Below are 17,099 nucleotides of genomic sequence, written 5' to 3'. Positions count from 1 at the left end.
CATTTTGTGTCTCATTTAATTTGCAGGCTGCGGAAACCATTTGCAAATTAAAACAAAGTCATTTTCTTTGATGAAAATTCTCCTTTTGAGTCCAAAAGCTGCAAAGTTTCGTTTGGGAAATGTGGAGGGGAGATGTTTCAGCATTTCAGAGACATGATCATTCCCATACGAAACGCCGAAATTAAATGTTCGGTTTAGAAGAGTACTTCACCTAATGTTTGAGGTCCCGGCTAAAATCACTGGTTGAGTTTGACTGGAGAGAGTGAGGCTTCCAGCCCTCTGTGGATCCCAAGGGGAAGAGGCGCCAGCGTGGGCTCTTCACACGCTGCGGAAACACGAGACCGAGAGCTGCTCGAGGCCCTTTGGTTTTCCCTGGCAGGACCCTGAGGTCGCAGAGGGTCCCGGCAGCGGTGCCCGGGCACGGCGGGCGGCGGGGGCCTCTGTTTGAGCCCATGGCGCAGCAGCCTGCTGCGTCCGCTCTGTACAAAACAAAAGCCAAGCCCTTTGTTGATAATTCAAAATACACATATAGTTTAGCAACAGCAGCCCAGCTGGGCTGCCTTTGCAAGCTGCGCCCTATTTCCTTAAAACAGTCCAAGAAACATGGTCAGGTGCTTGAAAACTGACACAAACTGTTGAACGGATGAAGCCAAACCCACTCACGCTTCACAAGCGCTCCTGGGGTGCCAGCGGGTGTCCCGACCGTCCAAATCCATCGCGTCTGCCCTTCCGCGGGTGCTGGAGGGGCAGTCCCGGCTGTGCCTCCCCCAGCCCCGCGCTGGGCCCTGGGGGTCCCACTCCTTGCAGGGTGGGTCCTGCGGCTCCCACTCCTCGCAGGTGACACGGGGCTGTTCTCTTGCTCTGGGCCCCCACCTGCTGGAGACACCCGCTGGGCTCCGGCTGGCTCGGGCTCCCACCTCCCAGGATTCCCAGCGGGATCGGGGACCAGGGAGCCCGGGAACGGCTTCAGGTTCATGCGGAATGAAGCTGCGGCCCCAAACGGCCCTTCAGAGCCGCAGCTCTGTGCGGGGTTTGTGTGTGCTGGGGAAAACCCCACGTGCAAACGCTGCACGTGCAGATTTTGGGCACTTCGCCCCGTGTCCACCCCTCTTTGCCGGTGCTGGTTCCTCCTGTTTGTGTGAGCTGAGCTGTGTCCCCCTCTGCTAGTCAGGAATCCCAGCTGAACCCTTTGGCTCGGCCCCGCGGCAGCTCTTCCCCTCCCTGCCTCAGGTCTCCGGCCATCCTGCCCTCCTTCCCACCCTCCGCAGCCCTTCCCAGAGCCCGCGTGCTAAATCCGAGTTGTCTTTCCACCCATCAACACCCAGAGCAGCGGAGAAGAAAAGCCAAAAAAGCAGCAGGTTTTTAAAAATGAGAAATGCTCTTTATTGGACCGTACAGTGCGGTGGGCCTGGAGGCGAAGAGGCTGTAGCCTCCAGGACGAGGATTTAGAAATCGGGGTGGCGATTATGTGCACAGAAAGCGATAACCGCTCCCACAGGTGCCCAAGCAAACGGGGGGGCTGGGAGAAATCTTGACTTGCAGACAGGGGATGAGAAGGTTGTAACACGTTGCAGGCAGAGGCTTTTAGAGCACCATGGAGCTCTTTTCCTTGCTGAGGACCTGGGCCTGTGGTTTCACGAGGCCGTCACCCCGGTTTTAGAGGAATGACACAGGACCGCGGCCAAGCGTGGCTGTTTCCCTTCAGCAAAGCGCGTCCACGTGGCTTTGAGCGCCTGACTCCGGGGGAGGACAAGGACTGTGCTGGAAAAGGGCCAGCGCGGGGTCCAGGCGGCTTCCAAAGCCCTGCCGGCGACCTGCTACAACCTCTGCTTTGGCCAAAGCTGCTCCAGACAATCACAACGGGGTCCTGCTCGTCCTCCCCTGCCCCGGAGGCGGAGGGAGACGGCCGGAGGAGGAGAGAGGGTCTAGCGCAGCTATTTACACCGTTGATTCGTAGGACAGCACTTGCTTTCAGAAGGAGGGAGGTCGTGGCGGCGTCCGCGCGGGCGGCCCCGTGCTCGCCGTCCTTATCTGACGGTCTTTTTGCTGGTGGTGGTCTTGGAAACGATCCTGACGCTGCCGCCCCCGCTGGAGCCCACGCCTCGGCTGCTCCCGGAGCTGAAGCTGCTGCCCCCGCCGTAGCCGAGCGCCCCGCCGAAGCCTCCGCTCCCGCCGCCGAAGCCGCCGCCGCTGCTGCTCATGCTGTAGCCGCCGCTGCTGTAGCCGCCGCTGCTGTAGCCGCCACTGTAGCCGCCGCCGCCACCCATGCCCAGGGAGCCGCCGCTGCCATAGCCCATCCCGCTGGAGGTGCTGACCACGGCTGCAGGGACACGACACCCGCGTCAGGTCCCGCCAGCTGCCCCAGCCGAGGGGACCTCCTGGCAGCGGGTTGGGCTAAATGGCCTCAAAAAGGTCCTTTCCAACCCAAATTACTCTATGGCCTGCACCGTCACCCCTGCGGTGAGGGGGAGCGAGCAGGGTGGAATCGGGGAGATACTTACAGACGCTCACGGCTCCGACTCCCTCTCCAGCGAGCCTGTAGGGAAAGGGGAACGTAAGGAGTAACGCCAAAGTACAGACGAGATCTAACATGAGCCGCTGGAGCACCTACTTAGGCCTTTGTGGCCATCAGTAGGGACTGTCCTCAGCTGGGCTATGTCCGTATTGCAGATAAAAATGCTCATTTTTATCTGCATCAGGTGCCAGGAACTGGAGAAACTGATCTTTTCCTACAAAACTCCCAGCTGAACATATCCCTTTCTCTGCCCCCGTTTTCCATCACCCGGTGCTGCAGCCGCGGGGCTGAGCTGCTGTTCGTGCCCCCGGCTCCGCGGAGCCGCGCCCAGGACCCGTGTCCTCGTCCCCACCTGCTCTCCTCGCCCTCCAGCAGCTTCCTGTAGGTCGCGATCTCGATGTCCAGGGCCAGCTTGACGTTCATGAGCTCCTGGTACTCGCGCAGCTGCCGGGCCAGGTCGGCCTTGGCCTTCTGCAGCGCGTCCTCCAGCTCGGCCAGCTTGGCCTTGGCGTCCTTGAGCGCCAGCTCGCCGCGCTCCTCGGCCTCGGCGATGGCCGCTTGCAGGTTTGCACACTAAAAACAGGGAAAATAGGTTATCATGTCACTTTGGCCACCCAAAACTCATCCCTGCGTATTGCTGTGGGATTGCAGGTACTGGCTGGTGGCTCCTGGGATTGCACTGAGAGGTCGTGGTGGGCCATTAAGAAGGTGTTGTAGGGTGGGTGACATCATCTTGTCCCCCAAGAAAAGGAGAGACCTCTGCACGTCTCTGCTTTGCTCCACACCTTTTCAGGGCAGCTTAGTAGTTCACAATTTGCTTCCCCAGCAAGAAAGCGGCTTTCACAGCACATCCCTGCCCGGAAGGACCCTCTCTGGTGGGCAGAGACGAGGTGGCCGTGTCCTCCTGTGCCAGGACCTGCCTCCTTCTGGCCACCGTCACCTCCCGCCGCCCAGCTGCTGCTCTGCGGGAGCGTCCCCCTCCTACCTGTTTCTTCACGCTCTCGATCTCGTTGCGCAGCCTCTGGACCATCCGGTTAATCTCTGAGATCTCGATCTTGGTGTTCCGCAGGTCGTCGCCGTGCCGGCCCGCCGAGACCTGCAGCTCCTCGTACTGGTGTGCGGGAAGGGGGAGAGCACGGTGAGGGCAGCACAGGGGACTTGGGCACAAAGCACAGCTTAAGGGGTGGGGGACAAAGTTCCTCTGAGCAACATGCCCATGGAATGACAGTATTTGCCCTTAGTTATCGATATGTGCTAAGACTGGATTGCATAGAGCACCTCTGGGTTGTGACCTGCTCTTAAGGACCTGGAAGGAAATGAAGCTCTCCGTGTCTAAGGCCAGATCTGCCGGTGGCTCTTTGTGAGCCCAGGCTTAAGACATTAAAGCGGCTTTCTCTTGGTTCCACCGCAAGGACTCTGAGGCTGGCCAAGCGTAGGGGCCCCAGGCTCGCAGTGGGGGTCTGCGCGCGATTGCAACACGCGCAGAAAGATGAATTCATCTGCGGGTGATGCTGGAACCTTCCCGGCAGCTGTTGGGGCCCCGCTCTGCGCTTCGTCACCCACCTTGGTCTGGTACCAGGCCTCGGCCTCGGCGCGGCTGCGGTTGGCGATGTCCTCGTACTGCGCCTTCACCTCCGCGATGATGCTGTTGAGGTCCAGGCTGCGGTTGTTGTCCATGGACAGCACCACCGAGGTGTCGGACACTTGCTGCTGCATCTGGGATAACTCCTGCAGAAGGTGCAAAGAATGGAGTTAGAGCTCTGGGATCTGGAGCAGAACCTGCGCAGACGGGGGCAGCTTGGGAGCCCCCTCTGCCAAACCCTCTTCTTGCATTTTCCCTGCTCTGTTTCTACCTGTTTCCCCTTTTTTATCTGACGCCTGTGTTACAGTTTCCAGACGGCGGTGACCCCGCTCTCCGTGACCGCTCACAGCCCCGAGCGCGGCGGCCGGAGCCCCGGGGAGCGCGGCCGGCGCCATCTGCACTTACCGCCTCGTAGAGAGCGCGCAGGAAGTTGATCTCGTCCGCCAGCCCGTCTGCCTTGGCCTGCAGCTCCACCTTGTTCATGTAAGCGCCGTCCACGTCCTAAGGAGAAGAGAACCAAAGGCTTCTGGTGAAGCCGCAAGCCAGAGGGACAGGGGACGCCAGCACAACCATCCCTCCGTGCCCAGGTCTGTCATTCCTTAGGCTTGTTTTTATACTGTTGCGATTAAGGATTTTTTTTTTAATATCAGACATTTTCTGTGAGCCGGGACCAGGGATGTGACCTGGGAGTTAAACTGAGTCACACGAGGCCAAAGGGTTCATAACCGCAGCTGCAGGCGCTTCCTTCAGAAAACAGGGCAGCTCCCTGGAGGTTTTTCTGTTGGTGGCTCAGACCCCACTGTCCGCCCATAACTCACCTTCTTGAGCACCACGAACTCGTTCTCTGCGCCAGTGCGCCGGTTGATCTCATCTTCGTATCTGTTTGGATAATAGAGCAAGAGGGTTTGGGTAGAGAGCAGAGATGGAGCCGCTCGCTCCCAGATCAGTACTTGCGGCTCACGGGTATATCCCCTGTTCCCACCCGTTCACCGGCGGAGCAGACGCAGAGCAAATAGTTCCTGGGTCTGAACCTGCGGGACTCCCAGCTAAAAGGAATAGGTTTGGATCCTCGCCCTTAGAGTCGAGCTCGTGCATAAGCGTGTGCGGGATCAGAGCCCGTGGGAGCAGGAGCTGGAGTTCCTGGTGACCTTCGCCCAACAGCAAGTGATGCAAAGGGCTTTCAACAAAGCTGCATCTGCTAACGTATAATAACGTAACAATTTGATGTTTGATATTCTAATAACGCTAATGTCTCTGAACAACCCGCTGCAGCATTTAACTTAAAAGAAATCTGTGATTCTTTAGCCGTGGTTGTGCAAGAGCACATCGTGATGCCTCAAGACTTCTGTGGAAGTTTTTGTGGCTCTGAGCAACATCCTCTCATCAGATAATCAGGGCAGGGCTTAGCTAGAGAGGAGACAGGACATGCAGGCTCTTGAGGCAAAGCCCTGGCTTTTCCAGGCAGGTTCGTGCCAGTCCCCCAGCTCATATTGCCAGCAACGTCCCTGCAGCCGCGGCCGCGAGCGGACACGGGAGGAGACGCGAACTCTGGACTGGGAACCAGCTCCGGACTTGAAATAAGAGGTGTTCCCTATCCCAGCCGGTAGCTCCAAAACCCCATTTGTCATTTTTGGCCTGATCAGTAGTTCTCAGAGCCTATAATCCATATCTAGACCTGAAGTGCACCCAAGCACAACGCGCCAGAAGCCGTGTCCGTCCCTCCCGTCTGCTCCAAGCGCTGTCTCCCTGTCCCTGCCAAAAAAATCTGTCTCTCCACACACTTAACTGTAACATTTGAATACATGTCAGGCCTGGGGGGTGTTTTCCTCAGGCGGGACTTGGCCAGATCTGGTTGAATAAGGGCGAGATTGTTCTCGCCAGGCTGCAGCAGCTGCAGGTGAAGCGCCACGCCTGAAAAACCACCTGAATGTCCCTTGGAGTCGGCAGACGCTGCGTGACGTGCTTGGAACGACCCGGCCGCCCCGCGGCCGCCCCCGCAGCAGGGGACCCGTCCCCTCCCCGGGGAGTCTCCTCTGCCCAGAGCCAGGGACAAGCGCGGCCGCCCGGGCTCGCGAAAGGCTGGGGTTGCTTTGCAAAAGCAGAAATGGGGGTTTTGGAGCTGGCGCTTTATCACGTGTCTCGTTCCCTTTTGCGCATCTATTACGCTCCCGAGTGACACGTTTTTCTGTCCCCAGGTGTGTTACTTGGGAGGCTCAAGGGACCAGACTGTGACCTCGGGTACACCGTGAGTTCTGTGCTGGACGCTGATCCTGCCCCTAAGAAATCCGCCCTGACCAGAGGTAATTCTGAGACCAGGCTTTGCTTTCACACCTTGGTGTTGCAAACTGGCGGAGGAACCCGGTGCAAACACGGGGCGTGCACCAGCCAGCGTGAGCCGCCTGCCCCGGTTTTCACGGGTTTTAATCATTTCTACTACGGAGCACAGTTTCTTACTTGTTCTTGAAGTCTTCCACCATGTCCTGCATGTTCCTGAGCTCGGTGTCCAGCCGGCTCCGCTCGCCCATGAGGCTGTCGAGCTGCCGGCGCATGTTGTTGATGTAGGACTCGAAAAGGGGCTCCAGGGACTTCCTGGTGACGGTGTGACCCTGCTCCTGCAGGAGGGTCCACTTGGTCTCCAGCACCTTGTTCTGCTGCTCCAAAAAGCGCACCTGGGGAGAAAGGAGAGGCAGACGCGCTCAGGCGCCGCGCGGACCGTCCGCTGCGGGAAACGTGCGACCGGTCACCACGGAAAGCAAAGGGCGGGAGATGCTGGGACAGTTCGGGGGAATCACTAAGATCTGCCTAATTTAGGGCACCAGATTCTAGAAAGTATTGAAAGCATCTAAGGTGTTTAGAGGGTTTATTTTCGAGAGCTATTACGCAGGCCGGACATCTGTGTTTGCAGCTTTGGGTGTTTCTCCCACAACAGATGCTAAGCCCACCTTACTGGTTTAAACTGGTGTTATCCCATTGTAGAGCTTTGCCGTTTTACAGCCAGTAAATCCATCCGGCCCCGGGGTGTTTCTTACAGGGAGGAGGGGGATTTACTTTCTCGGGAAAATGAAGCACTGAAACCTCCTCCTTGCAAAGGGGAAGCGTGAGCCGGTTGTGCGTTTTCGGCCAAGCCCTCGCTGTTTGCCTGGATCGGTTCGGGCAAGCCCCGAAATCCAAAGGAGGTTTCTTCCTCTTGTTTCTCCCCGAGGCAACTGATAACATGCAGGGCGTGATGCTAAGGACCAAACTCTCACCTTGTCGATGAAAGAGGCGAATTTGTTGTTGAGGGTCTTGATCTGCTCCCGCTCCTGCGTTCGCACCTTCTGGATTTCGGGGTCGATGTCCAGCTTGAGAGGCGCCAGCAGGCTCTGGTTGACCGTCACTTCTTGGATGCCGCCAGGTGGGCAGACGGGGAACCCGGGGCCACCTCGACCGCCAAATCCGGGACCTCCCAGCCCAAATCCACTGCCCAGCCCGTAGCCGCCACCACCACCAGCTCCTCCTAAGCCAAAACCAGCGCCTGCTCCACCACCATAGCCAAGAGCAAAGCCGGCTCCTCCACCGAAGCCGTATCCACCACCGGCTCCGCTCCGCAGACCTCCGCCGACCGAGCCGAAGGAAATTCTTTTGCTTCCACCTAGGTTATAGAGACTTCTGCTGCCGAAGCCGGCGCCGAAGCCCGCTCCTCCTCCGGCTCTTCCTCCTCCAACTCTGGAGACAGAAACGGAGCTAAAACTGCTCCTGCTGCCACCGCCACCTCCGACGATAGCGGAGCCCGAGCTGAAGCCCCTCACGCCCCCTCCGGTGGATGATCTGAAAGAGACCCGGCTCATGGCGGCTTGTTCAGCAAAGAGCAGGAGAAAGGAGAAAACAAAAAAGGCTGGTGAAGGAAAGCTGCGTGGCAGGAAAAGAGCAGAGGGCAAGGGAGCCAGAAACCCCTGTGATGGGAGAGCTGGGAGCCTCCTCTTTTATCTGCTTGGAAAACTTGGCACGAGGGTTCAGAACTTGACGTGCCTTGCAGCAACTTGCCTTGTCAAACACACCTCGGCTGCGGCGCGGCGCGGAAAAATGCATTGTTTGCAGGCAGGAAAGTAACGGAGCGCGGGAGCTGCCCCGGCAGCCGCTCTGAGTCACCGAACCAGAGTCGAACCGGCCGGCGCGCCGGGGACAGGACCCAACACGATCCCCGGGACCCCGGCAGCCGCTCGCTTGAGTAACATCCCCTGCGCCGCAGCTCTGGCAAGGGCAGCTTTGGCGTTTCACACGTGGCAAGCGGGGCAGCATCAACGGGGGTTTCCAGCGGGGCCGAGGGCGGTTTCAGTTCTCAGTGCAGCTCCCGTGATTGATTTCTCTGGAAAAGGGAGCTGAGCGATCGCGGGCTCGCGGAGACGAGCCGAGCTGAGCGGAGCTCGTCTGCGATCTTACCAAAATCTTGTCTCATTGCAGGGGAAACGGAGCAATTAGCGCGGCTTCCAAGGACAGCAAATAAACCCCTTTTCCTAAATAACTCCAGATCACATTAAATAGTTCTGCGAGACTTATAAAATATTTATTAGAGAGATGCTTGAAGTGATTGTTCGTTTGAATCTCCTTGTCAGCTCAGCGTTCAAAGGCTGCCTGTGAAGTGGGATTTTTAGCCCTTTTTTCCACCCCCCTGTGTTTCACCAGCAGTTTCCACATCAGTGCTGTTCCGAGATTTCCCGTGGAGGGGAATTCACCCGCTTTTCTTGCATCTCCCCCCCTGCTTCACCCCACTGAGATCGTTCAGTCGGAGATTTATTCTGAAATAGCCTTTTCCCTTTAATCTCGGGCAAACCCTCGCCCAGCAGCTCCCACCGAGGGGTTTGTGCTTCAGGTGTGGAGGCGGGAGGGCTGGGGACCGTGTCCCCCATGTTCCCGGGACCAGACACGGGTTACAAGAGCAAATCCCCTCCCTCCTGCCCCAAACCTGCAGGTTTCTGCCCCCCCGGGTCAGATGAGGCAGCAGCGCGGGGTGAGGAAACCGAGTCAAAGCGGTTCCCAAAATCAGCTCCGTGGGCAAAAAGCGATGGAGCTCAATCCAGATGGAGCAGCTCAAGGGGATCTGCTGCCTCTCAGGGCTTGTTTCTGTTGATGCGTTTCCAGCCGCCGCTCGCTCTGTCTGGAAACCTGGAAGAGCCTGAGCGCAAGGGGGTGTTTTTTTGTTGTTTTGTGTTGCTTTTTTGCTGGTTTTTTCCTTTTTCTGGTTGCAATCGGCAGGAGGCGGCGCTCCCAGCCATCAGCCCCCGCGGCAGCGCCATCGCTGCCCGGTGCCAGGGCCTGAGTCACCGGCGCCCGCGGCGCCGCGGCCGAGCCCGGGAGCCCATCCCTGCCGCGCTCTTGCCAAAGCGCCGTTCTTGTCTCTTCTGGAAGGGCGGTAGCAGGGGGGTGCTCAAGGGGGTGCTCTCACCTCGCCAGTGGAGACCGGGAACCTCCCGGCGCTGGAAACACGGAATTTGGCAGGAAAAGCCGCTCTCACACATTGCAGCCACCAAGCCCGCGCCGGGGCGACACAGGGACAGGTACCCCCGACACAGCCCCATGGGGTGGTGTGTGTCGGAAACCACTCGGTTCTCTGACACGCAGGGCAGCGACACGGGGACAGGTACCCCCGACACAGCCCCGTCGGGTGGTGTGTGTCAGAAACCAGTCGGTTCTCTGACACGCAGGGCAGCGACACGGGGACAGGTACCCCCGACACAGCCCCGTCGGGTGGTGTGTGTCGGAAACCAGTCGGTTCTCTGACACGCAGGGCAGTGACACGGGGACAGGTACCCCCGACACAGCCCCATGGGGTGGTGTGTGTCGGAAATCAGTCGGTTCTCTGACACGCAGGGCAGTGACACGGGGGCAGGTACCCCCGACACAGCCCCATGGGGTGGTGTGTGTCGGAAACCAGTCGGTTCTCTGACACGCAGGGCAGGGGGACAGATTTGCGTTCCTGAGCTGCAGATGCAAATTGGCGCCGGGGCGCTGGCTCCTGCCCCTGCCTTCCAAAGAACTATGCAAAGTCACACCTGGGAGCCGGAGCTGCAAGCGTTTAATTAAAGCGAAGAAAGGATTCGTGTTGGAGGCGCTCATTACCTGCCCAGCTCTTCTAGGAAAGCCTGTTGCTGCAGACAACAGTAATTAAGTGGAGTATTACAAAGGGTTGGGGAGAGTAAAGCGAGTGATGGTTTAGGCACCAAAACAAGGGAAATTCTGCAGCGTCTTTGGTCCCGGGCGGTTTCCTCAAGTCGATCACGCGCTCGGGGCCCCGGAGCTGCCGGGGGTCGTGGGGGGACGCGTGTGTCCCCATGGAGGGGGGGACGGTAATTCGGAGGCAGGATGAGGGTGTCGCTGGGGCTGCAAAGGGAGCAGGAACGGGGCCAGACAACATGTGGGTTTATGTATTTTTCAGCACAGGCTGGAGGAAAAACATCCCAAGGTTTCAGGTTAGTTAAGGTTAGATCGTCGTCAGCTGCGTTAACTCGTTAGCTGCGTTAACTCCTCACACCTGTGCTGCGTAGTTCACAGCGCTGAGTACAGACACGGGGGTGACTCAGAGCCCATTTGAAACCGTCACTGATCTTTGGCCCATCCGCCTGCGGCCTCCCCGGGACAGGGACTGAGGAGTCGGGTTTGGGCCTGGTTCTGGTCCTTCTGGCTGCGGTTCCTTTGATTTGGGGGCTCCGGGAGCTCTGCTGCCCTGCGTTCCGGTGCAGGGGGTGACGGGAGCTCTGCTGCTCCATGTTCCGGTGCACGGGGCTCTGGGAGCTCTGCTGCCCCGCGTTCCGGTGCACGGGGCTCCGGGAGCTCTGCTGCTCCACGTTCCGGTGCACGGGGCTCCGGGAGCTCTGCTGCTCTGTGTTCTGGTGCACGGGGCTCCGGGAGCTCTGCTGCTCCATGTTCCGGTGCACAGAGCTCTGGGAGCTCTGCTGCTCCATGTTCCGGTGCACGGGGCTCCGGGAGGTTTGCTGCAGCAGTTCCAACGTCACCCGCAAACCCGCCGGTCAGCGTGTTCCTGCCTGTTCTCCCCCGTTTGCTGCGCGGTGGGATGTCGGGAGCTGCTCCGCTCCTGCCCACCGAGACCATCCCCGGTCCGGATCACCCCGTAAACCCCCCCAGAGCCCCCAGTGTTCTTGGTTCGCTGCATCTTTTTAAGAAAGAAAAGCTGAAATGCTGGGTTTCACCCGAGCCAGCGGAGCTGTGCAAACCCCCCCGAAGGATTAACCCAAACCGCAGCTTCAAAATCAATGGGGATTAATTGTCTTTTGTCATTCAGTGGATAAACCTGCACCCGCCTCTTCCTCCTCTTTTCTCTGATTCTCCACTTTGTTTTGGGACAACTGGTTTCAAGCTTTCGTTATAATTTTATGAGAATTTCAAAGCTTTTCCCCCAAAGTAAAGCCAAGTCCCCTCCAGCTCACTGCTGACGGTTGGGAATAGTTTGTGCTGCTCCTTCTGTCTTAGAATAAAAAGATGGAGGGACAAATAATTACAATCTGGTTTTATTAGACACGTTCCAAAAAGAGAGAGCAGGGAAAACACAGCGTCGCGTCACTGTCGCGGAAGTACAAAAAGCGGCAGTTTTCTCTCTTAATGGTGCTTTCCCAGAAACAGAGACGGGGGAGGCAGCGACGCGTGGGCTGGTGGCTGATTTTGGCGTTTCTTCAGCCATTCTAGGAACCCTCGGGTGGACCCGGACGGTGAACCCGCACAGCCGCGCACCCGCACAGCCGCGCACAGCCGCACAGCCACACAGCCGTGCACACCAGCACGCCCGCACAGCCGCGCACCCGCACAGCCGCGCACACCAGCACAGCTGCAGAAGGACCCTCTGCCCCAGCGGTTGTTTAGAATTTACACTTTAGAATGTGAGTGGGAAAGGGGATGTTCCGTGGCGTGACGCTGGTCTCCCGTGGTGAGGGCTGTTTGTCTCCAGGAGGGGCCTCACGCTCCCAAACCGCTGCCCGGGGTCTCTCAGCGGCCTCCTGGACAGAAAAACAACCCCCGTTTCTGATCAAGACGAGCTGCGTAGCTCAAAGGGGCGAGTTTGGGTCATCACACGGTGCAGGAGCCGATGCGTGTTCCGTCCATCCCTGGGCTTCCATGGGCCAGAACTGAGCTAAACCCCGAGCTGTTGCGTCTCCGCTGCGGTGTGATCTGTGCCGACGGTGACAAAGGCTGCTGAGCCTCGGTGTGATCTGTGCCGACGGTGACAAACGCTGCTCAGCCTCGGTGTGATCTGTGCCGACGGTGACAAAGGCTGCTCAGCCTCGGTGTGATCTGTGCCGACGGTGACAAAGGCTGCTCAGCCTCGCCCAGAGCACACAAACGGAAATGAAAATCAAAGATCAATTCCCCATTCAGAAAATCACTGAGGCGCGTGTTTTATTTCCAATCCCATTTCAGGTGCTGCGGGAGATGTGGCTGCCACGTGTTCCGCTGCTTTTCCGGAGCGGTGATGCGACGCTGGAGAGGTGCGGTCGAGGAGCCGGGAGCGAGGTGGGTGTGGGGCTGGGGTGCGGGAGGGGCGCGGGGCGGAGGGTCTGGGGAGGGTCTGCTCTCATCTTTACTCAGGCGGTGCCGCGTTCTTCAGGCTTTGGCTCTTGATGCTCTTTTTGCTGGAGGAGGTTTTGGAGACGATCTTCACGCCCGGGTTGCTGCCTTTTGCGCTTCCGGAGCTGAAATTCCCCCCGCTGGTGCTCAGGCCGCTGCCGCCGCCGTAGCCGAGAGCGCTCACGGTGCCGAGAGCGCTGCCCCCTCCGAGCCCCCCGCCCAGGCCCCCGCCGGCCCCGAGTCCCAGTCCTCCTCCGCTTCCAAAGCCGTAGCCTCCACCACCGCCTCCTCCGAGACCAAAACCGCTTCCACCGCCTCCTCCGAGACCAAAACTGCTTCCACCACCTCCTCCGAGACCAAAACCACTTCCACCGCCTCCTCCGAGACCAAAACCGCTTCCACCGCCTCCTCCAAGGCTGAAGCTGCTTCCGCCACCTCCTCCACTTAGGCTCAGTCCACCAAATCCTCCTCCTAAGCCAGCTCCGCCAGCCACGCTGGAGCTGGAGCTGATGACAGCTGCAAGAAAAAGGAACCAGAGGGTTGGACATCTTGGCCCATCACCATCGTCAGGACCGTGCACCCAACTTCTGTCCCCTGTGGAAGCCACCGGTGCTGGTGGAGGGCTCAGAACGTCTCATATTGGGCAAAACCTCCATTTTCCTGGTGCTGCTTGCAGCCCAAAGCAAGACAAGCACTGTGGTACTTACAATAGCTGATGGGGTTGAGTCCCTCGCCGCTCAGCCTGTCGGGGTCAGAAATGGAGAGGTTGGAGCAAAATGAAGGAGATGGGCAGGGGAACGAGCTGCTGGCAGCGACAAGGTGATAATCGCTGTTATTCCTGCATGGGTTTTGCCCCCACCTGCTCTCCTCGCCCTCCAGCAGCTTCCTGTAGGTCGCGATCTCGATGTCCAGGGCCAGCTTGACGTTCATGAGCTCCTGGTACTCGCGCAGCTGCCGGGCCATGTCGGCCTTGGCCTGCTGCAGCGCGGCCTCCAGCTCGATCATCTTGGCCTTGGCGTCCTTGAGCGCCAGCTCGCCGCGCTCCTCGGCGTCCGCGACGGCCGTCTGCAGGGTGGCGCACTGCAAGAGCAGGGGTTGGGCAGCCTGAGTGCTGCTTCGCTTTTGGGGTAAGAGCTGCCTAAGGGAGAAAATGGTTCTGCTCGGGGTGTTAATGAAGAACATGGTGGCTGAGGTTGTTCACCCACAGCTGAAATTTCTGGAGTGGAAATTCCAGCCTGGAAAGAATTATTTAATACATGTTGCAGTGTGGTGCGCTTTGCAGGAGGGAATTTGGTGCGTGTAGTGAGGCACATTGTGCTCTGCGGCTGCTAAAGCAGCACGATCAGCAGGGCAGAGCTGCGGTTGGAAGGAACCGGGGAAGGGGGCTCCGCCGGCTCCGTCGGCTGTTCCCACCTGGTTCCTGGTGTTCTCAATCTCCGAGCGGATCCTCTGGATCAGCCGGTTGAGCTCCGAGATCTCCCCCTTGGTGTTGCGGAGGTCGTCCCCGTGCTTCCCGGCCGTGGCCTGCAGCTCCTCGAACTGCGGGCACAGGGAGGAGTGAACCCTCCGAGGCGGGCGGGTGGACACGCTGTGACTCGGGTGCATTTCTGGGGACATTTACCCCAGAAATTGCCCCTCTGGGTCTGTTCACCTTGGTTTGGTACCAGGCCTCGGCCTCAGCGCGGCTGCGGTTGGCGATGTCCTCGTACTGTGCTTTGACCTCGGCGATGATGCTGCTGAGGTCCAGGTTGCGGTTGTTGTCCATGGACAGAACGACGGCCGTGTCGGACACCTGCGCGCTGAGCTGAGCCAGCTCCTGCGGGGAGGCACACGGGACCCGGGCTGCACTCACCTTTCAAATGCCGTGGGTGGGGACAGTCACTGTCCGGGGGAGGACAGGACAGGAGCGGGAGGATGGTGTCCGTACCGCGTCATAGAGGGCTCGCAGGAAGCTGAGCTCGTCGGTCAGCGCATCCACCTTGGCCTCCAGCTCCACCTTGCTCATGTAAGCGGCGTCCACGTCCTGGAAAAGAGCAACGCGGGGACACCTGCAGAACCTGGGGCCTCTTGGGCTCGGCCAAGAACTGGCCCAGCCTGGCGCTGGAGCTGCCGCGGTCACCGTGTGCTTGGAGTCCGTCATACTTCATCTCACCCACCTTCTTCAGCACCACGAATTCGTTCTCCGCTGCAGTGCGGCGGTTGATTTCCTCCTCGTATCTGCAGGGAAAAGGGAAAACATGCTGGGTCGGACCTCGGTAAGCAGAAAAGTTGTACGAGTAGGACCGTGAGGTTATCTGGGCTGGCTACGGACGTTGCAAATCAGCCTCAGCACCGCCCGGCTCGAATCCATGAGAATTCCGTTCCCCAAAGGGCTGAAATGACACATGCACAGAACGCAGGTGGAACAAGGAGGGTGAAGCTGCTTTAGATGCTTTTCCTTTGCAAGCGTCGTCACAATTTGTGACTAATCGAGCTTAATCCTACCGCCTAAGGCTGAACCGAACGGTTGGCGCCCCGTTTCGCCCCCGGGTGCCCGGCCGTGCCGCCAGCGGGCGCTCACTTGTTCTTGAAGTCCTCGACCAGGTCTTGCGTGCTCTTGAGCTCCCCGTCCATGCGGCCCCTCTCGCCCAGCAGGTTGCCGAGCTGCCGCCGCAGGTTGCCGATGTACGCCTCGAACAGCGGCTCCAGGCTGCTCTTGCCCGAGTTGTTCTTCTGCCCCTGGTCTTGCAGGAGGGTCCATTTGGTCTCCAGCACCTTGTTCTGCTGCTCCAGGAAGCGAACCTGAGTGGTGGGAGGCACGAGGGCTGGTCATCGGCAACTGGGACTGACACGGCACAAATCAAGGAAACCCCAGAGCAGGAGTGAATCCAGCTGTGAGGATCCCCCGGATTATCCAGGGCGACCTTAGCCGACCCAGTCTCCCCTCACTGCATGGTTCTCTTTTAGAGCCAGTTTAATTTAGCACGCTAATGAGCGATCATTAGAAAAGATGGGTTCGGCTCTTTGATCGCTTGCTTTCTTTAACATCCTTCAGTTTTCTTTCTTTGTGAGAGATATTTATCTTCCTTCATTAAGGCTAAGATCTGAGTACTACAGGTTGAAAGACAAGGGCTTAATTGCCTTTCCTTTTGCTCATATATACTAGATACTCACCCAGGTAAAAGCCAAAGAGGGACCTAAGTTGAGGCAATATCAAAAGGACTTTAGTTCGCAGGCAGTAAAGCAGTTGGGACTAACAGGTCTGCTGTCATTCCCTGCAGAGATGGCTGGCTTACTCCATTTGAGCTCAAATATCTCATTTCTCAGGCACAAAGCCTGGATCTAATCCCCTTTTGCCAGGTTCTAGCCTGGTTTTCTGCCTTGTAACTGTCGAGCAGAATGTTCTTTTTTGGTTACTTTCCTGAGCACGTGCAGGTAAGAAACAGGCACTAGACCGCAGGTGTCTGGAGGTGCACTGTTGTAGCTGCAGGACTGTCCCGCTCCCCCTGTCGGTTCCACAGCGCTTGGCGAAGTCTCACCTTGTCAATGAAAGAGGCAAACTTGTTGTTGAGGGTCTTGATTTGCTCCCTCTCGTCTTTTCGCACCTGGTGGATGTTCGGGTCTATCTCCAGGTTCAGCGGCGACAGCAGACTCTGGTTGACGGTCACTTCCTGGATTGTCCCGACTCCGGGTGGGCTGGCGCCAAATCCCGCGGGGTTCCTGCCGCCCCCCAGCCCCGCACCGAACCCTCCCGGTGCCCCCGCCCCGCCAAAGCCAAACCCTCCACCGCCAAAGCCGAGCCCGCCAGCACCTCCACCAGCGCCAAACCCAGCACCACCGAGACCAAGAGCTCCGCCACCACCGAGACCAAGAGCTCCGCCACCACCGAGACCAAGAGCTCCGCTACCGAGGCCAAGAGCTCCACCACCGAGTCCATAGCCACCGCCACCTCCCAGGCCAGAGCCACCACCAGCCCCGCTCCCAAAAGCAGCTCGGTAGCTGCTCCCAACACCGATGGAGATCCTCTTGCTACCGCCGAGGTTGTAGAGGCTCCTGCTGCCAAAGCCACATCCACCACCTCCGCCACCTCCACCACCACCTCCAATGAGCCTCCCAAAGCCGCCTCCACCTCCTCCCGCTCGCGCCACCGACACGGAGCTGAATCCGGCCCTGCTGCCACTGGGAAGGACGGCGGAGGCCGCGCTGTAGGACCGGCCTCCCCCTCCCACTCTCGTGCTGAACGTTTGCCGGCTCATGGCGGCAGGACCCAGCACCGGTGAGCAGCCGCGATGGGGAGAGCGGCTCTGCTCGAGGGAGCGCGCTGCCCCTTTTATCCCCCGCGGATCTGGGCTTGGTTGTGTGGAAGTCCAGCGATCAAGCTGGTGCCTTCATGGTTTTGACGTGCGGGGCGGCCGGCTGTCTGCTCGAGGCTCGTTAAATGCCGATCGCGCCCAAACGCGCCCCCGGGCC

The 17,099-nt window shown here is 58.9% G+C and overlaps 2 protein-coding genes and 1 long non-coding RNA gene across 11 annotated transcripts in view; 1 reads left to right on the top strand and 2 right to left on the bottom strand.

The window, feature by feature from the left end:
* The window catches only part of LOC110355946 (uncharacterized), a 32,559-nt gene extending 24,955 nt beyond the window's left edge, over window positions 1-7,604 (top strand). For all 5 annotated transcript variants that reach the window (XR_010468445.1, XR_010468447.1, XR_010468448.1 and 2 more), the window contains one exon: window positions 27-7,604. This is a non-coding gene — a long non-coding RNA (uncharacterized LOC110355946). The remainder of the gene's footprint in view (window positions 1-26) is intronic.
* Window positions 1,360-8,055, bottom strand: LOC110355943 (keratin, type II cytoskeletal 6A-like). The gene is made up of 9 exons (XM_065043462.1): window positions 7,346-8,055; window positions 6,552-6,766; window positions 4,916-4,976; window positions 4,503-4,598; window positions 4,079-4,243; window positions 3,501-3,626; window positions 2,868-3,088; window positions 2,502-2,536; window positions 1,360-2,320 (listed from the first exon to the last, which is right to left on the bottom strand). The coding sequence occupies exons 1-9, from the start codon at window positions 7,922-7,924 to the stop codon at window positions 2,028-2,030; spliced, it is 1,791 nt and encodes a 596-aa protein (XP_064899534.1). The 5' UTR covers window positions 7,925-8,055; the 3' UTR covers window positions 1,360-2,027.
* A 3,528-nt stretch (window positions 8,056-11,583) lies between these two features.
* Window positions 11,584-17,014, bottom strand: LOC102092508 (keratin, type II cytoskeletal 5). 5 transcript variants are annotated; one of them, XR_010468443.1, is made up of 10 exons: window positions 16,169-17,011; window positions 15,211-15,431; window positions 14,807-14,867; window positions 14,578-14,673; window positions 14,302-14,466; window positions 14,064-14,189; window positions 13,510-13,788; window positions 13,358-13,392; window positions 12,408-13,166; window positions 11,584-12,366 (listed from the first exon to the last, which is right to left on the bottom strand). XR_010468443.1 is itself a non-coding variant. In XM_065043442.1 (10 exons), the coding sequence occupies exons 1-10, from the start codon at window positions 16,883-16,885 to the stop codon at window positions 12,668-12,670; spliced, it is 2,169 nt and encodes a 722-aa protein (XP_064899514.1). In that variant the 5' UTR covers window positions 16,886-17,014; the 3' UTR covers window positions 11,584-12,667. The 5 variants fall into 5 exon arrangements, 4 of the variants coding, with proteins under 4 accessions (XP_064899514.1, XP_064899516.1, XP_064899513.1 ...); XM_065043442.1 differs by having other exon boundaries at window positions 11,584-12,965; window positions 12,996-13,166; window positions 16,169-17,014; XM_065043444.1 differs by having other exon boundaries at window positions 11,584-12,965; window positions 12,996-13,166; window positions 13,510-13,730; window positions 16,169-16,996.
* Between the last annotated feature and the right edge of the window lie 85 nt (window positions 17,015-17,099).

The sequence above is a fragment of the Columba livia genome, chromosome 29, assembly GCF_036013475.1.
Source record: "Columba livia isolate bColLiv1 breed racing homer chromosome 29, bColLiv1.pat.W.v2, whole genome shotgun sequence".
Taxonomy (NCBI): Eukaryota; Metazoa; Chordata; class Aves; order Columbiformes; family Columbidae; genus Columba; species Columba livia.
Note: the sequence above shows the minus strand (reverse complement) of the source record. Positions and strands in the feature narration are given on the sequence as shown.